The 26,640-nt window shown below is 44.4% G+C and overlaps 1 protein-coding gene across 1 annotated transcript; it reads left to right on the forward strand.

The window, feature by feature from the left end:
• The first annotated feature begins 1,991 nt into the window (after window positions 1-1,991).
• Window positions 1,992-26,311, forward strand: PLEK (pleckstrin). The gene is made up of 9 exons (XM_054023227.1): window positions 1,992-2,072; window positions 7,168-7,323; window positions 12,591-12,772; window positions 16,082-16,173; window positions 17,010-17,194; window positions 19,093-19,197; window positions 22,257-22,340; window positions 24,695-24,764; window positions 25,687-26,311. Exons 1-9 carry the CDS (start codon window positions 2,025-2,027, stop codon window positions 25,824-25,826), a joined length of 1,062 nt encoding a protein of 353 aa, XP_053879202.1. The 5' UTR covers window positions 1,992-2,024; the 3' UTR covers window positions 25,827-26,311.
• Window positions 26,312-26,640: the final 329 nt, after the last annotated feature.

Below are 26,640 nucleotides of genomic sequence, written 5' to 3' on the forward strand. Positions count from 1 at the left end.
GTTTGGAGTGTATGACTCAACCAGAGGGCTGAACCACAGAAGACTCACAGAGGTTGACTGACAGCCTGCAGAGGGTGCTGAGAGCAGCAGAGAGTGGAAGCTCTGCGCTCAACCACCAGGGGGCACTCAAGGAGGTGAGTGCAACTCAGCATAGCGTCATTACCGCATCACTGAAATTAGGGGGCCTGGGAGGGGCCTGTTTATTAACTGAACCTGAAAAACCCCCAGTTGTATGGACTCATAATATTATCAGTGCAGTTGTATATTAAAATATATAACAAAGTTATTGTATTTGTGCAGCAGGAGAACTGGAAATTGTGCATTGTTTTTAGAAAGTTTTTTTGTAGCTTCCCAATGGCCAAATGAATCAGTGTTTTGTTTTAGAATAACAACAGGCTGGGGTCTAAGGCCCAAGTTTGAACCAAGTTCCTTGTGTCACAAACGTAATCAGATTTTTATAAAAATCGGAGTGAAATCTGAGACAGACTTGCACTGGATGAAATTCACCTGTGTTGAGAAGGGATTTCTGTAACGTGTAAGCCTTTCGCTGCCCAGAGCAGGGGAGAGCTACAGACACCACTCATTGGCCATCTCCAGTGCACAATTACAATTTAAAAGCAAGTGGAGCCCTGCTCCCTGGTGCTTACAATCTAAACAGACAAAGGGTGGAAGGGGAAACAAAGAATCAGGGAGCAGAACTGACTGGCCCAAGCTCACAGTGCAGGAAAGCAGTGGCGCTGGGAATAGAACCCACTAAACCACGTTGCCTCTCGGAGACAGGGGTCTCCATGGTGGTGCTGTTTGGTTCAGGGCAGAGGCACCAGTAGGGGTGGGCCAGGGATGGGGTCTTGGTTTATGCAGATTCAGTGGTTCCATCACATTATGTAAGTAGGGCAAAAGGCTGCAGCTGCTAACTCCAGTTGGAGTCGGTGTTTTGTGTGGGCTGTGCAACTACTTACCCATACATTCAATGAAACCTGAAGGGACCTTGTTATCAGTTTGAAATCTGGGTTATTTAAAATAAATGAGATTAACGTGGTTGCAGCTGCTACATTTGCCCACTGCATGTGCTTTCAACTTCTGTGCCCGAACAATCCCTTCCCCACCCATTTTTTTACATGTTTTTCTCTCCCCTGTTGCTGGCGAAAGACACACAAACAGCAGCAGAAGCTGATCGATTGACTCAATATGGGAAATTGGGAAAGTGGCTGTACGTCAAGTGCTGTCAAGGGCATGATGCAAACAACAGGAAAATGATGTTTTCTTCTAAGCCAATTCATATGTAGTCATCTGAGTGGTGTTACTTGTAACAGTGACTAATTAAGTTTCAAATAATGTGTGTGATTGTTTTTTTAAACTGCGTGCCTCTAAAAACGTATGTGATCACCAACCCCAATGGCAAACTATAGCACTTTTCCATCAACAATAACAACCATTTATTGTAAAAATCAGATTGCTTCTGACATCAGGAAAGGGCGCTTTCTCATTAAACTAGATAAGTTGTGCTTATTGCCAAATGTATCCTTGTCTTTGTAAAACCCAATGAATCGACATTAAAACAGAGCTAATAACATGGTAAGTTATTCATAAGATCCTTTTGTCCTACATTAAACAGTGACATGGTACATTGCCTAGTTCACTGTTATAGTACAGAGTCATATACCCTCAAACTGGGCATGAGCATGCAGACGAATTTCAAATCTTTGGATCTGTGTTTAGAATGTTCTATCCATTTTATAGGATTTTTCCTCTGTTTGGGAGCATTTTACTGCATTTGGACTTTTGATAGATCTGCTCTCTACAGTATTGCAAAGAAGACCTATAAATAAACACACAGTTCTGCATTTCCCTATTCTAATCTCTTGACCCATAAGAGGAAATAGACTTGTTTTCATGTGATTAACAGACAGAGGAACTTACGACAAGTGACACAGCTGTAGAAAAGGCAGCCCACAGGAGCCTTTATAGTCAAACACGTTGCAACTGCCAGCGCTGTCAGTACTGAAAAACGGATTGGCTTGAGCATGGAGAGAGAACCAAAGCGAATAAGAGAAGGCTATCTGGTTAAGAAGGTAGGTGGGCAATTCTAAACAGGCAACGGGCAAATGTTAGGGCTGACACCAATTGAGCAGATGGGGAAACTTAATTTTGCTTTTAAAAAAAATGTTTTCCGTATTATTTTTCATGAAAAATGCAAACAAGTGATCAACCAATTCCTCTAGCAGGGCATTAATTCAGCATTACTTACTTGTAACTATGTAGTAGCAACTGTATCCTCTCAGCCTACTGTAAAGTATGACAAACTCATTAATATGCATTTTATATGTATTAATGGAGCATTCTAAACACAGATCCAAAAAAATTTGGCTGAATGCTCATGCCCAGTTTGAGGGCATATGACTCCGTACTATGAGAATGAACTCGGCAAGGTACCATGTCATTGTTTAGTGTAAGACAAAAGGATCTTATGAACAACTTTCCATGTCATTACCTCTCTTACAGTGCTGATTTTTTGGGCTTTGCATTGGGTTTAACCTCAGGTACACCCTGAGGTTAAAAGTTTTTCTGGGAAAGTGGACTCCTTTGTTACAAAGAAAAAAAATGTAATGAAATGAACATACCCCACTGAGTCAAGTAAATGGGCTTCATGTGGGAAACTTTTTGGGGAGCCGGTGAGATTGGACCCATTCCCCACCCCAGCCTCAGCAGAGCAACTGGTCTGAAATAGCAGCTGCTGCTCCTCTGAGCAGGGATTCTTGGCCATGGGATCCACATCATAAGGGCAGACCTCTGCTAAAGTGCCCTTGCGAGATCAGACTAACTTAAAGCAGTTTAGTTAAGCAACTGTGACCTCCTAAGAAACTCTGGCTAGAGGATCTCTGCCCTATGGAGCATCTCGGCTCCACAGGTCTTCAACCCAGGAGAAGAACTTGGGTCTGGTGGAGCCCCTAATCTGTGTGGGACCAGAGCTCTGCTCCTGGTGAACTGAGCTGCCTGGATGCTTCTTCTCCACCTCTCACCTTGGCTCTTTCATTTTTGTTGTAAATGTAAGAAAGTAAATACCTAAAGCAACCTTGAAGTGGCACTGTTAAAATCCTAAGGAGGCAGGGGGCCAGGTTCATTGCTGGCAGAACCAGCCTGTCATCCCCGTGGCAAAAAGTGTAGAGCAAGCTACCCATAACCCGTACTCCACCAGAGGGCCTGGAGCTGGCCAATGCAGCACACTAAGTGGGTGGGGCCAGCTGGGGAATGGGTAGGAGCAGGACACCCAGGAAATGTGCTGATCCCGTAGAAGTCCCAAGTAGTCTCCATTGGTGAGGAGTTTAGCTGCCCTTCCCTAGTGAAAGACAGCAGTGGTACTTCTGTTTGCCATGTAAGAGGTGTGCATCTCTGCCTACGTGTAGCTGCTCCTGGGAGTACAGCAGGGCGCAAATAGCACTCCCTTGCATATCGATGGGTAACTCAAGGCAAGAAAATCATTCTATTGGGCCAGTTGCCAGGGTATATCACTGCTGGTCATCATACAGTAGAACTTCAGAGTTATGAAGGCCTGGGGAATGGAGGTTGTTTGTAACTCTGAAATGTTCATAACTCTTGTTCTTTCAAAAGTTTACAGCTGACCATTGACTTAATACAGCTTTGAAACTTTACTATGTAGCAGAAAAATGCTGCTTTTAACCATCTTAATTTAAATGAAATAAGCACAGAAACAGTTTCCTGACCTTGCCAAATCTTTTTTAAAAGTTTCCCTTTATTTTTTCAGTAGTTCCTGTTTAACATAGTATTGTACAATACTGTACAGTATTTCCTTTTTTTGGGGTCTCTGCTTCCTGATTGCGTACTTGGTTCCAAATGAGGTGTGTGGTGGATCGGACAATTCATAACTTTGGTGTTCGTAACTCTGAGGTTCTACTGTAGTAACTTCTGCAGGAAAACAGAGAGGTTTGAGGTAGTGGGAATGTGATACTATGCTGGAGCAACCCCTGAGAATGCTCTCTCTCCTGCAACAGGGTGCTTCACCCTGATGGTGGGTAATACTGGTGTACTGGAGAGGTGGAGATGGCCATAAAGGAGAAGGCAGTTGAAATCAGTAGGACTTGTGCTGTATCCTAAAGACAGACAGTGAGAAATCTATTGTGCATCCCACAACAGAGCACCTTCAGCCAAGGAAATCATAGCACTGGTTCACTCCTGATTTAATTTTGGGACAGCAAGCCCCCTATCTGTTTCATTTCTGACTTCTTTCTATGATCCTTTTCAGTTGGGGCTTTTCAATAATGGCCTCCTAAAAAGTGAAGGCAAATGTCTGTCCTTCCAAAGGTACAGGTGGGCCCTTCACATCCACAACCAAATGGAGGGTGTGCTCATGCCACCCTCCATTAGCCTCCGTCCCTCATTCCTTGCTATCAGCTATCAATACTGTTGTGGGCCAGAGCCTCAGCTGGCATAGCCCCATTGACGTTAGTGCCAGTTTACACCAGCCAAGGATCTGGCCCTGTATCTTTAAGTTTGGTAGTGTAGAAGTTGTGAATTTCTGTGGGTTCTGCCATTCTATCAGGAGAGAATAATCATTTTCTATCATTCAGTGCTACAGATGTTAAAGAAAGGAGAAGTTCAATTAGGAGGAAGTTGCAGGAGACTGTTTTTCAAGCTGCTATTCATCTTGCAGGGATATTTGGGAAATAACCATCTTAACTGTGGTCTTTGGGTAACTGAAAGAATTCTCTTTAGTTTCAAGAGACTGTGGGCCAAATCCTGCTTGCCTTTATCACCTGAGTAGTCACAGGCAAGAAGAACTGTATCTTCTCTGTGTTTGCTGATTATGGACTGGAGTCTGATATTCTTACTCACACTAGAATATCAGGGCTAGAAGGGACCTCAGGAGATCATCTAGTCCAACCCCCTGCTCAAAGCAGGACCAATCACCAGACAGATTTTTACCCCAGATCCCTAAGTGGCCCCCTCAAGGACTGAGCTCACAATCCTGGGTTTAGCAGGCTAATGCTCAAACCACTGAGCTATCCCTCCCTCCTGTTTGCTGTGCAAGTAGCCCCGTTGTGTAAGAGGGGCAGATTTTGGTCTTTGCCAAACACTATGGTCTGCTTATAAGTAAAAGCACTGGGGTTGGTACTACTTTGAGTGAAGATATGACAGTGGACAAAAGGCTACTCAAAGTCATGGATCTTAACTTTGCATCCTAAGTTGACTCTGATTTATTCCCCATCCAAAAAATCAGCCAGCAGGTCAATTTGGCTCTTTGTACAATCACTAAATTCTCTCCACTTATTTATATTAGCCAGAATGTGGTGGCCTGTTTCGTTCTTTTTTTGTAGATCTCTGCGGAGCCTGGACTGAGGAGAGCAGCCCACACAAGGGCTATTATATGAGCCATAGCTGTCCATACCAGGAACATGTTGCTTCTGCAGCAGAGTACTGGATGTGGAAGAAAGTCCCATTGTCAGCAGGCACAGAAAGTCCCATGATAATCAGCTCCCACCCCGCTATGGAACTTCATGTCTGATTCAGAGTACAGCAAGTTTTCTGAGGGTTAGAGTGGGCAGGGGAGGGTAGGGTGTTATGTTGGAATGCTTTGTTTTAAAAGAAATTCTTGTCCAATCCGCTGTCACAGACACACAACATTTAAATGAGGCAGCACGACATGCAGCTGTCAAATCTAACGAATCCAAATGCGCCCCCTACTCTCGGGCTCACACTGCACAAAGGAAGTGGAAGCCACCCCTGAGAGTTCCCCCGGTGCGGGTGTGATCTGTGTCTTGGGGTCTATCGGTCGCAGTGACTCAAGCTCTGCCTCAGGGCCAGACTGCACGTAACAGGCTATAGTCTCCTCTTCAAAGAGACTCAAGCCAACTTTTTCAAAAGCGGCCTGTGATTTCATGCACTTAATTTTTGGGTTTCCATCTTTAGCTCTTCAGTGGGAGCTGCGGGTGCGCAGCCCATCTGAAAATCAGACCCGGGGTGTCTCAAGTTGGGTGTCCAAAGACTCAAGCATCTCTACTCTGTGGTCACTTTTGAAAAGCTGGCAAGCCATCTCTGCCAGACAACATATCCCGCAACAATGATAGGGGCCTATAAAATTCCAGGATTGATTTTTAAAGTCCATACAGCACCTGGATCTTCCACTGTGAGAGTCAATGAGAGTTTTGCCATTGATTTCAATGTACGTTACACCAGGCCCTCGATAAACATCCAAACTTCTAGTTACAAACCACACATCATCTTTGTGCGTTACTATTGGGAAATAGAGCTTTAAAAGCTGAAATAAAACCCTAGAGCCAAATATTCCTCTTCTTTTAATATGGTCAGATGAAATTTCCTTTTCCGGTGATGGTTTGGGTACAACAAAAGTGACAAAATATTGCTAATGGTTAAGCAATAACCAGTGGGGCCGGGCTAGCTGAATAATTCATGTCTGTTTCTGTGCAAACGACGGTTTTCAAACTGGGTGACTCAAGTCCAGCGCTTGATTTAGGTATACGATCTTCCAGAGCTGCTCAGCAGAGGTACACTCCATCGACCGCTCTGGGTATCGTGGTGTTCAGCATCTCTGAAGATCCATCCACAGAGGCCTTGATCCTGCCAGGTGCTGAACACCCTCCCTCTCACTGTCTTCAATGGGAACTGAGAGGCCCCAGCAATTTGTATTATTAATTATTATTATTACTTATTAGCTGTCTTATTGTAGCACCCAAGTGCCCTCGTCATGGACCAGAACCCCATTGTGCTACGTACTGTACAAACACAGAAAAGAAAGAGCCCCGAGGTGCTTACAATCTTGTAGCATCAAGCCTTCATTTCAGTGCCTAAACTGTAAACCAGCCAGGGGTGGAAATGTTGAATGTTGTTTAAAGTATTGCAAAAAATAGCATCTGAAGAAAGGCATTGATCTGTGTGATAAAATCTCATGGATACAGGGAAAACATGCAGGTTGGCTTGTTGGATGCAATTTTGGAGAAGCATGTTAGTGGGATTACAGGCAGGAGGAAATAATGGTTGTAGAAAGAGAACAATTCATGGATTTAAAAAGGAGAGCGTGATGGGGGTTATGATAGATCTGCCTTGGAAGGGCATTTAAAAGTGTCTCTTTCTAGAAGGTCAAATCTTGAATGGAGAAAATGTAATATAACTGGCTTATTTGATCTAATGCAGGGAAGTATGTTTAACACCTGGAAGCCAATGTGGGTAGTGCTCCTGGACGATGGAATTGAATTCTATAAGAAGAAGATTGACAACAGTCCCAAAGGAATGATTCCCCTGAAAGGAAGCTCTATCAATAGCCCATGTCAGGATTTTGGAAAAAGGATGGTAAGTATTTTTTACAGCCACTGAATAATAATTTTATATACACCTCTACCCCGATATAACGCGACCCGATATAACACGAATTTGGATATAACGCAGTAAAGCAGCACTCAGGGGGGAGAAGGGGGTGGCTGCGCACTCCGGCAGATCAAAGCAAGTTCAATATAACGCGGTTTCACCTATAACACACTAAGATTTTTTGGCTCCCAAGGACAGCGTTATATCGGGGTAGAGGTGTATGTATATAACGTACAAAGAACTTTTTCATCAGTAGATCTCAAAGAACTTTACAGTCTTTAGCCTCACAAACCTGCTGTGAAGTAGGGCAGTGATGTTATCCCCATTTTACAGATGGGGAACTGAGGCACAGAGAAGTTAAGTGACATGTCCAAAGTCACACAGGAAGTCTGTGGTGGAGCAGGGAATTGAACCCAGTCTAGGACTAGGCTAGTGTTCTAACAACTGGGCCTTCCCTCCTCCCTAGATGGCTGACAAAATATTTAATGATATTCCTTTCGGCAATAAAATGTTACAAAGCTATGTTATTTTGGCTGTGATTTTGTCACATCTCACAAGCTAGTTAAGCAGGGTTGGGCCTGCTCAGTATGTGAATGGGAGATGTTAGAGGAAAACTCAGGATGCTGCAAGAAGTAATGCTGGTGATTCAGTAAATGGTGGTCTGAATGTGTACTGAAGTGGTGCTGAAACATAGGCTGCGTCTACACTACAAGCGAGAGGTAGGATTCCCCTGCTCATGTCCACGTACGAGCCCACCTGAAACCGGTGGGCATGTACTCTGCTCAGCTGTGCTTCTGCTGCTGCTACCCATGCTACCACGGCAACACTGCTATTTATGCTTGTGATAGCTCGATGGGTGTATGAGCAGGCAAATCACCTCCCCACCCCCCCAACCCCAGCTTGTAATGTAGGTGTAGCCTTATAGGGGGCATTCTGCTGCTGGAGGTGTCGCCTTATAGGGGGCATTCTGCTGCTGGAGGTGTCGCCTCTCTGACTGAATGTGAAACAAGACTCCAGGAGCTATAAAATACCCCAAGGGTCTTTTTTAAGAGCAGGGGTATTATAAATGAATTATTGCTAAAGAGACATGGCTGATACACCAGCTACCTGAAATAGAAGGGAGAGAAAGGGGTTTTTCCTCATGGGTAGAGATGTGATTTGGGTGCCTGTGAGAAGCAGTGATTGTGAACTCTCCACCTTCCAGTATAATTGTTTGAGAAGTCATCTTTTCTGCTAACTGTTTGTCCCCAAAGGTTTGCCATTCGTGCACTATGGGTTAGTGACAGACTGAATTTTTAATTGGCTTTAGCTGGATCACCTGCTTTTCAAATAGGGGATAAAGCCAAACAGTCTGAAAATGTACTAATTGGTTGCACATGTGACTAGAGAACAGGATGGGAGTGTTAGAAAAGATCTAAATTAATTAGTAAGCATCAGAGAGAAGAGAAAATCATGGATCCTCGCATGTATGGCTTTTTAATGGTTAGTTCTGCTGCTTTGAATCTGTGTTTTTGGATTAGCACTAACATTTTCTCCATTGGCACAACTCCACATCCTCTACCAGGAGGTACTGAAATGGTGAGTTATAGCTCACAAGGGAAACTGGGTTCATGCCCAGTGCAGATGTTATAGTGCCATGCTAGAAGCTACATGTCTCTCCTGCTTTAGGGACATACATGTTTGCAGAATGAATGGTGTGTTCAGGGCCAGATCCAAAGGCCACTGAAGTCAAAGGGAATCTTTCCACTGATTTCCCTGGGCTTCGGATCAGGCCCTCAGTGATAGTAAGCATACTGTCTGGATTTCATCTGTTATGTCCAAAAAGCACGAGTCCTGTCATTGCATGGATAGCCCTTGAGGTTTTTACTCAATTTGTTTCTCAGTCCTTCCTCTGGCAAAGCCCTAGTCTAGTCACTGAGAGTTTGCCTAAGAGAGAATGGAAGAAAAATTAGTGAGGATTTGGGCCGTTGTACATAAAATGTCCTGGACAGGACCTGATCCAAAGCCTGCTGAAGTCAGTGGGATTCTTTCCATTGTCTTCAGTGGTCTGTAGATCAGTTCCTGGCCCCTAAATCAGCCAGAGCCTGTGGTAGCTTTGCAGAGCAGCTCACGGAGGACATCCCATGATGAAATCTGACACTATTCAAATAGCTAAATAAACAACAAAGGGGCAGATTGCACACCCTTTACTCACAAGAGCAGTCCCAGCTATTCTTATAAGTAGCTGCTTACCAATATGATCAAAAGTTAATCATCTGGCTATAAACACTTAGCTCTCCAAATGCAACATTTTGGAGAACGTGCATTTTGTAGCTTTATTATCCATAAAAAGAATTGGACTAGCCCTGAGTTTCCCCTTCAATATTTCATCCTTTGCCTAATTCCAATTGGCTACATGCATTTATATTTTCTGTGTGAATCATCCTCGTGCATAGTGGCTGATGACTTTGCTTGCATCCACTCACTTCAGACAGCTCAGACAGCTTAAAAATACTTTGGGGGATTCAGGGACAACCAAACTGCTGTAAGTAATGGAATGAGTTTATTCTGATTCCCAACTTATACCAACTTCAAGTCAAGTTCTATTCAGTAGGGCCCGATTCAGAACAGCACATAAGCATGTGCTTAAGGGTAGGCAGGTACTTATGTCTCAGGGACTCCTATTCAGCTGTTCTGAATAGACAGGCTTTCCCAAATCAGCGCCTAGAAAGATGAAATCCATTGATTAACTTCAGTAGCTTAGCAGCACACTTTCTTTTTTTTCAGTTTATTGATTCTTTATTGGCATTTGCCAATATGTGAAAGGAAAAATCTGCCCTGAATGGGGATTTACCGTGTGCTTTGAGATTTTATATCATAGAAGTATGAAATTGTAGGACTGGAAGGGACCTCGAGAGGTCATCTAGTCCAGTCCCCTGCACTCATGGCAGAACTAAATATTATCTAGACCAGTGGTTCTCAACCTGGGATCTGGGACCCCTGGGGGCCCACAAGCAGGTTTCAGGGGGTCTGCCACGCATGGCCAGTATGAGACTCTCTAGGGGTCAGGGCAGAAAGCCAAAGCCCCATTAGGCGGGAATGTACCATGGGGCCCTGAGCCCCACTACCACGGCTGAAGCTGAAGCCTGAGCAACTTAACTTCTCCGCGTCCTCTGTGATGTGGGGCCCCAGGCAACTTCCCTGCTTGCTACCCCTCAGGGGTAGAAAAACATGCAGAAAAACAGTGGTTGTGGCACAGCTGGGCCATGGAGGTTTTATAGCATGTTCGGGGGAGGCTCAGAAAGAAAAAGGTTGAGAACCCCAGATCTAGGCCATCCCAGGTACTCATTCACCATTATTGACAATCCTGGTTTATTGGCACATTGTTTCTTATAGTGGTGCTATCTCTGCTGTTTCTCTTCTTTCAAAGTTATATCAAATTTTTCTTCATTGCTTTCTTATGAGAGGCCTTACCTCTACTGATAATCTGGGAAATATTTTTTTCATCCTCCTTCATACTTTATACACTGGAGTAGAAAATGTCTCTGTTTCAAACTCTCCGCTGTTTAATTGATTGAACAGCTGTTCCTCTCTGGGATGACACCGGGTACATTGAGTCTCCTAGCTTTCTCCTCCAGGTTATGGTAATTCATTCTCTATTTGGTAAGAGCCTGCCTTAACTTGGTATGTTATACTGTGGGCGCTAATTTGCTAGCGTGGCTTTTGCAAACAGGGATCTGTAGCAGTCTAGCTTGTTGTTATTTTTGACATGTACTGTATATTGCTGTTGGGATGTGGCTGTTTGTTCCACTGCTCTGGAGGTGAGTACTTTGAGACCTGGGAGTGATGTCATATAGGAGAGGATAATGTTTTTGTTTGGATTTAGGGCTTGTCTACACTTGAAACGCAACAGCGGCACTGCTGCAGCCCTTCAGTGTAGACATTACCTACGCCGATGGGAGGGAGTCTCCCGTCAGTGTAGGTGATCCACCTTCCCGAGAGGCAGCAGCTAGGTCGTTTACACGTGTAGATTTCAGTGGACTACATTGGTAGATGTGGATTTATTATAGCATTTACTATAGTATATTAATTTCATTTCAGTGGATTCACTGCACTTAGCGGTTAGATGTGCAGTTTTCAGGCTGTACTTTTCTTTTCAAAGGCACCCAGTACTGCCTGCTCATTAATGTAACATAGTTTCATGTAGGTGGTTATTAATAAATCCGATTGAGCACCCATTGTATTTACTCTGTAATTAAATTATGGGAAACCAGATTTTAGAGGAAATGGAAATCTTGCATGACTGATGAAATACCTACAGAATATTGCTGGATAACCATCAGGTTAATATCTTTTGGGAACATTTAAATATTTATTTAAATTGATCAATTAAACAATCCACTCTTGAGTTTTTTCAAACTGATGTTATTACTTCTACCTAACTGTGCTGTAAGGAGATCTATTCTCCCTTTGATGTGACACCTAAGTAACTATATAGTAACTGCATTAAAAATTAGCCCTACATGTTCCTAAAGGCAGATAAAAGTCTAGGGCAAAAACTGCTTTTGTTGTTACTGAGCTATTCACGGGTGGGGAGTGTGAAACGAGGCTGGCTGTGTAGAAGGTCCACGGGCAATCCTGCCTGCACAGGCTCAGGGGAATATGTTCTGTTGCACATCTTTCTGCTCCTTTCAAAAGGCACCATGGTTCTACTACCCCATTATTTCCTGCTAATAGTACATAATATTGAAGGTCAGGACCTAATAATTCCTTATGGCAGCAAACGATGGGCCTGATCCAAAGCCCACTGACACAAATGGGAATCTCCCCATTGAGGTCGATGTGCTCGAGATAAGGCCCTATGTGTCTTGGGGCTGTGATGCGCTGGTGGGCATGCTAGACAAACCCTCCATCTGGTACTCGAAGGAGTGTTAGTCTGGAATCTTCTCCATCTACTTTATAGATGCACAGGGTGGTGGGGAAGGATTTCTCTGCACCTATAACATAGCTATAGCACCTGGCTAGTTATGTCAGTACTACATAACCTAGCTCTGGTAAGAATGTCAGGAATGCTCAGTCTATAACAATACAAGGAGTTGATTACTTGCACTGTCTGCTTAGCTATCTCTTCAGAGTGTTTCTGCTTTAATCATGTGTTCAGGACACTATACTTAGCTCCTGCTAAGGGAGGCTGTACAGTTTGTTGATGCTGGTGTAATTGTAACCCACTGGTTCCATAAAGACGCCTTTCAAAATCCTTATTCTTGTTATAGTTTGTCTTCAAGCTCACCACAGCTAAACAGCAGGACCATTTTTTCCAAGCCGCCTACCTTGAGGAGAGAGACGCCTGGGTGCGGGATATCAAGAAGGCTATTCAGTGCATCGAAGGAGGCCAAAGGTTCGCCAGAAAATCCACCAGAAAGTCCATCAGGCTGCCTGAAACAATCAATCTGAGGTCTGGTATAATGCCTCTCTTCCTCCATTCCCTTCCGTCAGCGGGGAGTAGACAGTAGAGTCAGATAAAGGAACATCAGCCTGAGCTCTTTGGAAGGGATTCACTACCATGTAGGCCAGGCTGGTCTTCTGTCTCCCTGACCCACAACTGTAATCGCTGAAGACCACCTCCTAGGCAATAGGGCTCACTGGAGGGTCATTTCTAAATCATAATGAGACTAAAACATATGTACAGTAGTCACTGAAACATAAGTAACATGCACATGTAGCATCCCAAAGCAATGCTAAAACCTTTCCAGGGACTAGGATGCACGGCAAGCAGCTCTATTTTGCATGCTGCAATGCGAGATCGAAAGCTGATTTCAAATGAAATGAATTACACTTGCCTGACGGGTCAAGTAACGATAGAATTAACAAGGACCACAGAGTTGTCAAGTTTACAGCTGTAGGCATCAGCTCAGCAAAGCCTAGAAAAGGAGTCTAGGGGATAGAATGTAATGGTCCGTCATAGTTTTTTCATTATTAAAATAGACCATAACTTTGAAAATAACTTATTAATATTATTTACATTGTCTAGCACAGGGGTCAGCAACCTCTGGCATGCAGCTCGCCAGGGTAAGCGCCCTGGCGGGCCGGGCCGGTTTGTTTACCTGCTGCGTCTGCAGGTTTGGCCGATCGCGGCTCCCACTGGCCACAGTTCGCTGCTCCAGGCCAATGGGAGCTGCGGGAAGCGGCGCGGGCCGAGGGATGTGCTGGCCATGGCTTCCCGCAGCCCCCATTGGCCTGCAGCGGCGAACCGCACCAGTGGGAGCCGCGATCAGCCAAACCTGCGGACGCAGCGGGTAAACAAACTGGCCCGGCCCACCAGGGTGCTTACCCTGGTGAGCCACGTGCCAGAGGTTGCCGACCCCTGGTCTAGCACCTGGCCCCCTGAATCAGGTCCGGGGCCATTGTGCTAGGCTCTGTAACACACAGAGTAAATGACAGTCTCTGCCCTAAAGAACTTACAAATGAAAGGGTGAAATCTTGGCCCTTTTGAAGTCAATGACAAAACTCCCGTTGATGTCAATGGCCCCTAAAACACAAGATGTAGCAGGTGGGTGACCCAAACAAGTGTGCAGCGGGACGGGGAAGGGGAAGATGGGATAATGATCATAAAAATAATAATAATTAAAGGATGTATTTAGACTTGTTTATTACTCATAACTTTTAGGCTCATATTTTTACAAGCGGCCAGTGGTTTTATGTGCCTTGTTTTTTGGGAACCCAGCTTGGAGACACTTTGAAGGGGCCCAATTTTCAGAAAGTGCTGCGCACCTGCCAGCTGAAAATCAGGCATCTTTCAAGGTGTTTCAGCAATGGAGGCACTCAAAATCACTAGTCACTTTTAAAAATCTTGGCTTTAAATGAATCTGCTGGCTTAGCCAGGCTGCCACTGATTTGGGCTCTAGTGATGTGCTCTGTGCCTGCTGCTGAATACCAGCCGCTGAGTTAATTTATACTTGTATGTTGTATTATGGGCCTTTGCAAACGCTGATTAAGAGTGCAGCATAATGTACTGCGGTAGCCTACATGCCTCTGAACTATGAGGATGGCACTTGGCTTGTGATAAGTTAAAGATGGGTAGGGAATTGTCATGGCAGGGGACAAGGAAGAAGGAGGTGCTTTGCACTGGTGGAAGAGGGAGCCACTTCCAGGAAAGGAGAAAGCCAAAGGCAGCAGCGGTGCAAAGAGAACTGGAGTAATAGGAATAGAGGACAGGGAGAGGAGAGGAGATGGTGACTAGATATTTGTCTGGCCAGTTCCACTGCAACTGGGGCAAAACTCAAATTCCATTGAAATTAGCCGAGACATGGGGACTGCACTACAAAAGCAGGAAAATTCCAGTAAACCTTATTTTCTGATCAACCTAATCATGGAATATTTCATATGGTCTGTTTTACATGCCCTAACAGATTAATTAAGATCTAGCAGCTGATGATGATTGAGAGAGTAAGACATAGGAAAAAGGAAGGAGTTTCTGCATCTCTGGTTTCTTGCTTATTCATCTCCCTGGAAGAGCTATCTTTAGTTTAGTCTTTACAGTTTATCTAACAACCAAGCCAAAGCATAAAGCACTGCAGAAATGGGCTAGCAATTAGAGTTGGTTGGAACATTTTCAAAGTACTGATTTCAATCATTTTTTTGATGGGAAGGTTTCTGAGGTCCAGGGTGGATGCACCATTCACTTCAGGGGGTGGGGGAAAGGAGGGAGGGACAGGGAGAGAGAAACCTAAATCAAAATCCTAATGTTTCAGTACTATTCCATTTTGCAAAAATGTTCAAAAGTTTTGGTTCCATGCGGAACAGTCTCCAGCCTGCTCTATTAGCAATACTTTCCAGACTAAGCGGCCTGTCAGAGAACCCTAAATCTAGTGAAAAGTAAAAGATATGCGAAGGCCAGAAAATATGGCATCCATTTGTTAATGTTTAGAAAACTAAGGGAAACAGGTTTTGTCCCAGAATATAATCTTCCAGAAAAATAAATACAAGGCCCTGTCTGCTGTGCTGAGGACATTCTTTGGTGGGAGACAAAATTACACATGGCCCAATCCTGAACTTAGGCTAACTTCAGTTGGCTGCAGTGGGAGATTTGTCTGACAAAGGACTGAATAACAACTGAACAAGAACCTCAGGACTTGGCCCAGAGAATTTAATTTCCTCTGCTAGTAGGCTGGCTCTACAACCCAGGGGCCTAAAGCAATGGAGCTATCTAGGGCATGCATATAGGTGCTCTGGAGGAGGGAAATCAGACCATGAGTTGCTGAGGCTACTGCAGGGCCCCCTAAAGCACGAGGATTCTGCCAATAAATCAAACTCATAGAGTTCTTGATCCTCTAGTTCCCAGACAGGACAGGAAGAAGTTGCAGGAGGAACTTAAAACAAGGAGGGACGTCCAGGAAGGAGGCCATTCTGTGAAGCTTTGCTACAGTGCTTGGAGAGTGTTGTGTCTCTGCTCACACTATCGATTCCCCATTTTGTTCTGTCGCCCAAATGGAACGTTGAGCCTTGTGGACTTTCCTGTCCAGACCTGCTGCTGAAGACAGCACAAGAATCAGATTGTGAGCTGGGGAGGCCTCCAAAAGTACTAGACTCCATGCAGTCATTTGTCTTCCTTGGGCTTAAGCCAAGTAAGCTGTTGTGTTGGAGAGGCAACAGTGCCAAGAGAGTGTGAGGCACTTCCCCAGTACAGAGTGAGCACTGCATTATTATGCCAAATAGTTAAAAGCTGCCTAGTTCTTAACAATTCCCATGGTTCCTTTTTACACAGCGCCTTGTATCTCTCAATGAAGGACTCCAACAAAGGAATAAAAGAACTGAAGCTGGAAAAAGACAAAAAAGTGTTCAATCACTGCTTTACAGGTAACGAGCTCTTGTTCCCCATTTGCCATTTAAAGTGCTCCAGGCAATGAAATATACAGTAGGGCTCAAGTCATGACACTGCGGGTGTACATCTCTGAGCTGCATAGGGCCCAGCCAGAGCCATATAAAATTCAGAGAAGAACAACTGGTGGAAGCTTTCTCCATCAGTAGAAAGTGGGTTTCTGTAGAGTGTTCAGAAGCGTCTGCCATAGGCCAGGTAGGAGATGGTTATGGATGGAACAGATTGGGCCTGTTGTTCTAAAATGTGATCAGAGAGATGAAAGAATTGAAGCCGCTCTTTTCATCCAGCGTGTCATGAAATCCTTAATACCACTGAAATATTCTTAAAGGGGTACTGTGCGGTATTGGCTCCAATCAGCAAAACGACCCTGTGAGTAGGCAGGGCTCCCATCCTGCTCCAAGACAAAGTCTATAGTGTGCTGGAAAGGGTCAAAACTCACCCCCGCCCTGGGGTACTGCTTTATTAACAAAGTAACTGCAAAGAATCTTTTTCCCTAGGCTGGGCTAGTCCTAGGATTCCTCACTTAGGACTTATCAGCTCCACCTTGTCTCCCCTGACTAGTCCCACTTCCTTTCTGTCTAGGGTACAGTTAATGAGCTACCCTTGCCACCCTGAGTCAGCACTAACAGTGTGGCTCAGCAAGAGAACACTGCCACATACCCAGATTAGCCTGTCATGTTTGTCATTTAAAATATCAGATTCATGAACACAGAGAGCAGGCCAATTGCCTCTGTATACTTAACAGGTCTTGTCATGGTTATTTTCTTGGGTAATGGCTGTTAATACACATCTTGTTTTATTATCTTGTGACTAGGCAGCTGTGTGATTGATTGGCTAGTGTCGAACAACGCTATCCGAAATCGCAAGGAGGGTCTCATGCTAGCCTCTTCCCTATTAAATGAAGGCTACCTGCAGGCAGCTGGGGACACTTCTAAGAGCGCTGCCGAAGGATTGACGGACACCCCCTTCCTTGATCTACCTGATGCCTATTACTACTTTGTGAGTATTGTGGCATGTTCTTCTGTCTTCCAAAGTTTGAACATGGGCTTCTAGACTTACTGCTGTCATCAGTCCCACAAATCCTGTGAAAGTGACTATGTAGAGATGGAGGTCTATGTTTATTGTCTCTCTCTGTGGCTTCCAGAATGAAATTGCCCAATATAAAGTTTTTTTTTTAATAGTTGTCCTAGCAGCCAGCTCAGTAAACTCAATCTGAGATCTGAAAGTCAAGCTGGGTTCTTTCTGATTTACACATCCTCACTAGTAATAGAAATACTGCCACTGGAACTTAGCTAACAATTCTGCTGATGATACATGAGCCTGAGAAGAATCCAGTTCACTGATCTCAGGGCTGGACTTGCTCTGGAGTTTCTCAGAGGAGTGAAGTGTTACAAAGTGATTTTTGTCAGTAAAGTCACCGGATGTGACTCAGTCGACACAAGGAGCAGGTCGCACCCAACCTTTAGTGGGCAGGAAAGCTTCTTTCTTTAATATTTTGTTTCACCCCCCACACCCCCGATGTAGCTTGGATCATCTCAGTTGAGCTAGATTGGTAACCATACATTTGATGGATTTAATTTAATAGAGTACTTCAGATATAAGCTGGTTATCTGAAAAGCATGAAATACCACTCATGTTAGACAAATGTTTAAAGTCATTGGTGTACTGAGTCAAATTATTGTTTCTATTAAATAATGTTATTTAAAAGCTCTTACTCCTATAAGTTCTGTTTACACTAATCATATCTGTGGTGGAAAGCTTGACATCAATAAGAGTTTTGTCTGAGTAAGGACTGTGGATTTGGCCAATTAATTCATTTATCCTCATAAAGTGCCTATGAGGTAGGGCATTTTTACAGATGGGGAAACTGAGGCAGAAAAGGTGTGTCTTGCCTAAGGCAATGTTAGCAGTCAAATTCCTGGCTCCCAGGCCTGTGCTCGGACCACACCTGTCTCACGCTGTTGCATTCTGTTTCAGCTTTTTTCCAGTTCTAATACATGCAAATAGGTCAGGGCATCAAGAAAGCCCGGTATCACAACATGTCAGCATTTAACTTGACATTGCATGAAGTACAAAATGTAATAGTTGTCTATGAGCCACATAACTATTTCTCTGCAACTGCATCTTTTGAACTGTGCAATGTTTCAGTAAACTGCATCACACTGATGTGATTGCAGGGTTGCTGTGGAACTTGCAAATATTGCAGGCATCTGGAGACAACTAATGTCAGTGCTGGCTACAAAACCTCACAGAGGGAATAGAAAAATGCAGAATGTGGACCCCAGTGCCCAGTTCTTGTTGGTGGAAAGGGGGTTAAGCCTAGGCAGCAGCATTCCCTGCTTTTTCCAAATTTCGTGAATGCCTGTGGAGGAGGGAATGGGCATGGCTGCGTAGTGGAACCAGGTGATGGTAGCTCTCACTGGCATCCTTCCTTCTCAAGCCTGCAGAAAATGGCTGTGTCAGCACTTACATGAGTTCCACTCTGCACACTGAAAGTCATTGTAAGGGAAGGTTTGGAGCAGTCACTGGTTGGAATGGTGGGAGCCTTATTATCATGGGGAAAGAAAGGGGTCAACAGGGAGTAGTGTATGGGCACTGAGATGCAGAACAAAGCTCCAGCTTTCTCCAAATGTCCTGAGATCCATGGGAAAATCCCACAGAGAACCTGGCCCTATGCCCATTTGGCCCCCACATTCAATGGATGACTCTGTGGGAACTCTGCTGGCTGAAACTCAGAGTTTCTTGGCTTTTCTGGGAGATTTTCCAGAGGAAGGGTTGTTTTGGCCTCATGGCTAGCAAATAATAAGCCAAGCACAAGCTGACCTCCTTTCAGTAGGAAAACAAACCCCAGTAGCACGTGGTTACTGAAGATTGTCCTTTTCCTTGTGTTCATACAGGCAGACAGTGGGTTCTTCTGTGAAGGGAATTCTAGTGATGATGACGTGGTCCTGAAGGAAGAGTTCAGAGGCACAGTGGTCAAACAGGGATGTTTACTGAAGCAGGTCAGTATTTCACTCGTTCTGCTGTTTTACAACAGGAATGAAGTCAATGAAATACAAGAATAAAATATATCCAGCAGCTTCTCAAGAGCTTGGAGCTAAGCTGGGCCATCTGAATGTAACACATTATGAGTGTGTGTTACAGGCCCCCCCCCATGTCAATCCACAGAAAATATGAGTTAGGCTAGCCCAGGGATCGGCAACCTTTGGCATGCGGCCTGCCAGGGTAAGCACCCTGGCGGGCCAGGCTGGTTTGTTTACCGGCCGCATCCGCAGGTTCAGCTGATCGCGGCTCCCACTGGCCGCAGTTCGACGCTCCAGGCCAATGGGGGCTGCGGGAAGTGGCGCGGGCTGAGGGAAGTGCTGGCCGCTGCATCCTGCAGCCCCCATTGGCCTGGAGCGGCAAACTGCGGCCAGTAGGAGCCGCAATCGGCCGAACCTGCGGACTCGGCAGGTAGGCAAACCTGCCCAGTCCTCCAGGGTGCTTACGCTGGCGGGCCACGTGCCAAAGGTTGCCGATCCCTGGGCTAGCCCCTAGCAACAGTGTTTTAGCTCAGGCTGTAGCAGTTTGTGCTTTTAGCTCTGGAGGACTCTGGTTTCATCTCCAGCGTGTTGGCAAAGGTGGTGGCTGTTACATGAGTACTTAGCAGCTGAGATCATTCTCAGAATGTTCTTGAACCTCCTCACTTTGTACAAAGATGCTTTCTGCTGAGGTTAACTGGTACTTTTGTCCAAGTTACCAAGGTTTACTGTTGTTATTTACATGACAGTAGTGCCTAAAGGCCCAATCAAATTTGGGGCCCCATCACGCGAGGTGCTATAAATACACATAGAGAGGGACAGATCCTGCCCCCAAAAGTTGATAATCTAATGAGACAAGATAGGCAAACTGTGTGAGGAGTAGCCACAGCTGGTTAGTGGAACACATGGGACTAGAACCCAGGTTTCCAGTCTCATTATACAGCACTGTACCTACTAGACCACACTGCCTTGCAAACTGGGGGGATCATATCCCAGCTCTGCTGGAGACTTCCTATGTGTCCCTGGACAAGCCACTTACTTGACCCCCTCCTCTGAAAGGGAAATAACTTTCCCCAGGATACCTTCCTTTCTACACACAATATACAACCTAATTACAATAGCTTTTCATAGAATTATAGAATCATAGTGGAAGGGACCTCGAGAGTGCCTAGTCCAGTGCCCTGCACTCAAGGCAGGGCTAAGTATTATCTAGACTATCCCTGACAGGTGTTTGTCCAACCTGCTCTTAAAAATCCCCAATGATGGAGATTCCACAACATCCCTAGGCAATTTATTCCGGTGCTTAACCACTGTGACAGTTAGGAAGTTTTGCCTAATGTCCAACCTAAACCGCCCTTGCTGCAATTTAAGCCATTGCTTCTTGTCCTATCCTCAGAGGTTAAGAAGAACAATTTTTCTCCCTCCTCCTTGTAATAACCTTTTCCCTTTTGACATGCCTGAAGGAACACGACGGCAATCAGAATACTAGCAGAACAGTCAGGGAGGATCAGGGTTCTTCAGTGACATTAACACTGTGCAGCTCACAATGCAACAAGAGACACCAGGGTGGGAGTAAGATATTAGGTATTGATCGTCCCCAGCTAACTGACTGAAACCAAAAATCTTAGTTTGCCCAACATTTAAAATATGATGCCCTGTCCTGGAGCAATGGGACATGCTCCATACATGTATGAAAGCCCGTGCAGATTTCAAAGGAAGATAATGTGATATTTAGTCATAGAAATGGGTAAGCCAAATAAGTTCCAAGGAGTGGGGGTTTGGTGGGGCTGCAGGTAGGGTAAGTAGCCAGTGCTTTTAAGAGTGACCTAGCATTATCAGAAGCCATGGAATGTAGAAGCTAGAATTGTATTAGATCTGTTACATCCTCCACCTGCTCTGGGCATACAGGTTTAGCTGGTACAAAGTCATTCATAGCAATATCCTTTGAGACACTGAGGCCCCGATGTTGCAATGAACTCCCTGGGGGCGGACCACAGCACTCACCCAGAGCCCATTGACTTCACTGAGGCTTTGTGCAGGTGTAGTATTCTGCCCACACAGAGCTCATTGCAGTATCAAGTTTTAGGTACTAGAGTGGTGGACTCTATAAAAAACAAAAAGATAGGTAGATGGATATCATTGCTGGGTGGTATAATGCCTCTTCTTTGTCTAGGAACAGTCCCTCGTCTTCTCTCTGGAGGAACTGAGACAGAAATACCCCTTTTATTGTCACCTTTTCTGCTCCCTAATTCTATTTGGTCTTTAGATCACATGATGATAGGTGTCATGATGATGATGATAATGAATGCATAGATAACATGGATACACTACTTGAATGTCTGAGTCTGTGAATGATGCCACAAATCATCTGCAGGGAGCCTGAGTACTTATTGGCCTTGTCATTTGTACTCTTCCTGTTAAACTGCATCCACTATTTAAAGGGATGTGACTCTTCACCACATTTCTGCCATTATTCACTTCCCCGCCCCCACCACCGTTGGCCCATATCTAGTGAGTAAAGAACTTCCTTGTGAATAGCAATAGTTACTTGAGAAACTGAAATATTTTTGAAATAGTGGGAGGAAATGATGCCTGACAGCCCCTTTTGACTAATATTAATCTGGTTTTGATCATCCCACTCAAAGTCACCGTTTCTGAGTGTTGCTGCTTCTGCCTTGAAAGTCTATTTTTCAAGACTGTAGTTATGGCTGATAAAAATGCTGATCTATTTTAAGTGAATAATAGTATCTACTTGTGTGATTTTCTTCATGTACAGGCAGGAAAACTAGCTACCGAATTAGACACTGGGTAAGATTTTAAAAAGTGCCTAAATGAAATCTTGAAATCAAGCCTAAGTTAATTTTGGTGCCAAATTCACTTAGGTACCTTTGAAAACATTATCTAGTGTAAGGTCCTTCATTGAAGGCACCCATTTATCAAGGCCAAAACATTAGTTTTTCAGCTATATTTTCCTATTCTTGTGTGTGTGATTCCCTTTAAACAAAGCAGAATATTAGGTGACTTTTTGTAAATTTGCTTAGGGGCATCGGAGGAAAAACTGGAAAGTGAGAAAGTTTATCCTAAGAGAGGACCCTGCATATCTTCACTACTATGATCCTGCTGGGGTGAGTGATTTTGTCCATATTTTTACCAGCATAATTCAAGAGCTTCTTAAAGACCTGATTTCCAGGTGGACTGGTGACTGGAATGTTCCTTTGCGAGTGTTTGGGCAGCATGTGTGTATGGGGGAAGTACTTGTGTTGCTTCTGACTAACTGTAGCTGTTCTCTAGATAAGCAAAGAACGTCAGGCTCTACATGTGCTGGGTGGGCGTGGCTGAGTGAAAGTTCCTGGACCTGGGAAAGAGGCGGCCATGAGTGCCAATCTGTGCTTCCCTGCATCCGTCCTTTTAGCCAGTGATTAATTACATGAACAGTACTGTCAGGCTGGCTGCAGTGGTTCATGACTGGGAGTGCCAACCTCAGGGCAGATTGTCAAAAAGCAGGACAGACACTCCAAACTGGTGGTGTGTTCTACAATTAGATTTCACCATCCCAGTAACAAATGTGAATTCCTGGGTCACAGTAACAGTCTAACCATGGAGTCACAGAGAGTCCCCTTACGCACTCCAGTTTCTCTTGCCATCCAGGCAAGCTGGACTTAGTGATAAATGGATACTTACACCAAAAATCACAAAATATTAAGGTTGCTCCCAGTCCCAAGAGACGAGTCACTTACCCCAGATCAATTTGTACCTGAGATCCCACACCCACACTGATAGCTAGTCTTATAGTAAACTAATTAAGGATTTATGAACTACGAGAAAGAAATGAGTTATTTACAGATTTGTGCTTATATGTTGCCTGCTTCAATGAGTTACAATCTTAGGTTCAGAAAGGTGACAGAGATGTAGTAATCTGTCCACTGAATGTCATTTAGGGCTAACCCAGGTTGATCCTGGGGATATTTGCTTTTGTTTCTCAGCTCTAGCCCTTGTGAAAGTCCAAACAGCAAGGAGATAACCAGTCCTTCTTGTGAGCATCTTTATGTGCCCTTCCCCCAGAGTTCAAAGTGATGGGACAAGCATTCCCGCATGTAACTTTTTCATGGGAGGATGGGGCAATCAACAAAGTTTTTGTCGTAAAATGGCCTATTTAGTCTTGATCGTCCTTCTTGAAGGGCAGGGAAAACACTCTTCCTGCCTAGATTCACAGATTCAGAGGAGGCATTCTTACAATTATAAAGAAAAATTTTCATATTATCTTATGGCAAGGGATACAGACATTACAAGTAAGATTAATGCATGCAGCAACTTACAAGCATTTTATAGAGTCTAAACACTAAACACATTGCTATAAGTCTAACACCTAACTTGAACAATACTAAGTTACAGGTGAGCTGGTCTAGTTTCCAGCTATAAATTCGTCAGTGCTCAGCTGATGCCTACAGCCTTGGCAAGAGCTGGCACCTGATTTACCAGCGTCACAATACACCTTTGTTTACATGCTCAGACTAGATTAAAATCTGTTAGGCCATAAAAACAAGTTAATCAAATACAGTCAGCCTTTTTATTGTTATATTTTCTGTATTAGCCTGAGCCAGGATACTTTGTCTCTTGTATAATTACAGTGGGACAAATTCTTCCCAAATATAAGTTGATGCCTTGATGGAGCTGCACCTGCTTACATCAGGGATTAATTTGGCTCCTGGGGACTCAATGCTTCCCTGCATCTGCGCTCAGTGCAGGGGTGGGTCCAGTAAGGTGCCAGTTATGTCTGTTTGAACCTATGCTGGCCAAGCCCTAGTGGTGTCAGGGTGGCCTAGAGCCAGTGAAGATCGGCATAGAGGAGTTTTGCTCTGCCACACCCCCAGCACACTGCCAACCCCTTTGCTGGAATGGGCCTGTGTTAGGGCACAAGAGCTGCTACTTTCAGGTTTGTGCCAGCAGAAATTTTCTCTCCACAAGGAGAATTCTCCCCGATCACTTGCAGCCACAGTCTTGAGCTGCACAAGAGACCTAGAGTGTAAACAAGAATCTGGCCTACCATGTCTGTGGTGGTGGTTGTCCTTCTGTAGAGAAGGCCTTTTTGGAACAAGCACCCTTCTCAAACAATGTTGAGTGGAACTGTATCTGCTGGCTGAATGTTGCAGGTGCGTTGCTTCTATTCGCTGAAGGAAGGGCCCAGTCAATCCAGATCTTGCACTTTGTACAAATCTCTACGTTCTTCTTGCACACTGAGCTCAGAATGGATCCTCCAAAATATCTAGTGGAGCCTGTATTCCAAAGGGGCTCCCCCATCCACATGCAGATTTGCCCCGTCCCACTGTGCCCATTTCTCATCGATCTGTGCCATACTTTTGCATCATATATCCCTGCTTCCAGTGAAGAGCTCCAGTCAGATATATCTGGACAGTTTTAGAAGCAGACGTGTTGGATTTTAAACCATGCCAATGACTGTTTTGTTTGGCATTCCTGTCAGGGAGAAGATCCACTTGGAGCGATTCACTTGAGGGGTTGCGTGGTGACAGCTATCGAAGACATACCAGATGGTAAGGAAACACACAAACAGCAGTGTGGTGTTTGCAGTACACGTACACATCTAGATGTAGTCAGACAACATCCTGGCTCAGAAATAAGCCATTCAGAATTCATCATGAATGGATCAGGTCAGCAGCATTAATCCCAGAACTGGGTCTCCACAGCTATCCTGATTTGTCTGCAATGAAGAAAGACTGAGCTAAAGGGAGTTAGGGAAATGCATATTTTGCCATATGCTTAGGCTAACTCTACTTGGCTTCTATGCTGAGGTAATCTGCACAAGGCCCCATGAACTTTGGGGCTACTGCAGGCCATGACTCTGGAGGGGAAGTGTTGTAGCAAGAGGGGTTAGGCCAAGCAGCAGTCAATCTATACCTCATACTCTCTTCTGAAATCAGGGAAAATGCTCATGGGGAACAAACCACCATAGTTAATCCTGCAAGGACTAACATTATCAGCCACTCCATAAGTTTTCCTCTCCTTTGAGGGATGGATTGTTTGTAACAAAGCAAGGTTGGCTATTGGGTACTTGATTCCTGAGAGAGCTGTGCTGCCACGGGTGAAGGATGCATGGAGGCATCACAATCTGGGGTGGTTTGAGCTTCCTTTCTTTGCAGATAGCTGTGCTCGGCTGATTTTGGAGGCTGCACTGAGCCCACACCACAGCTGTGACTTATGGGAGGGTTGGACGTAGCCCTTAGCATATAGTGTTGTTAGTTCCTGTTCCTGATTCCATAGGGGGAGGCTTCTATTCACGGATGTGATTTTTGGTATTTGAGAAGTCTTTCTTAGTAATGGCAGAGTCAGTGATAATGGTAGACAGGAAGGAAATCCCAGCATGATTTTAGAAGCAGAAACACTGTAAACATGGGCTAAAATTTCTCCATTCGCTTCTGTAATTTGATACTTTCTTCCCTCCCCCCCACCCCCTAGCCAAGAAGCATGACGTTGACACCAACCTATTTGAAATAATCACAGCAAATGAAGTCCACTATTTTTTGCAAGCAGCCACATCTGTGGAGCGTACAGAATGGATCAAAGCAATTCAAGTTGTTTCTAGGACTGGGAAATGAAGACCAGCCTCCAGCAAAGAAAACCAAACTGAGAGCTCCTAGCAAAAGGGAATTTTAACATGTAGCCCAAGGAAGTGATTTCATCCATAGAGTCTCCTCTCCCTGATGCTTGTGGGTAGAATGGGCAGTTTCATTTCTGTCATGGCTACTAACAAACTAATGAACTCTCCACTATTGTAACCAAGAGATTTTACTAATTTATAGTATAAAATATGTCTTACTAACTTGTGTTTCTTTGTAATTATTAGCACATTTTGTGAAGGTAACACCTTGGGCCTTTTTGTTCATATTGAAGATAGTGAGAGTTTTGTCATTAACTTAGCTGAGGGCAAGATCACGCCACTGATGTAAATAAAAGTAACTCAAACTGTCAGATAGCAGCATTCTTTTGTTATTCACCTACATTCCAATGTCTTCAAGTAAGCTACATCTACGCCACACCAATATTTGGACTACAGGGGGTGTGAATAGTATTGCGCACCAAAGTGCTGCACGGTCACTTGAAAGAGTGGACGCTGAGGGCATGAACTAAAAGGTTTCTACTTCACATTAATGCAGTCCTGTTTGAAGAGCACTACATTAATACAAACTAGAAACCTTTTAGTTTGTGCCTGCAGCATCAACACAAGGGGAGTTACCGGGCAGCATTTTAGTGCACACAACTATTCATACCTCGGTAGTCTGAACTGTTGGGCAGTGTAGACAAGCCTTATAGTATTTATTTATGGGAGAAACATTTTTGCACCTGCTGTAACCAGAATAAATACTAACACTGGGGTGGTTCTGTTTATCTGATCAATTACATAATCTACAT

The sequence above is a fragment of the Malaclemys terrapin genome, chromosome 3, assembly GCF_027887155.1.
Source record: "Malaclemys terrapin pileata isolate rMalTer1 chromosome 3, rMalTer1.hap1, whole genome shotgun sequence".
Lineage (NCBI taxonomy): Eukaryota > Metazoa > Chordata > Testudines > Emydidae > Malaclemys > Malaclemys terrapin.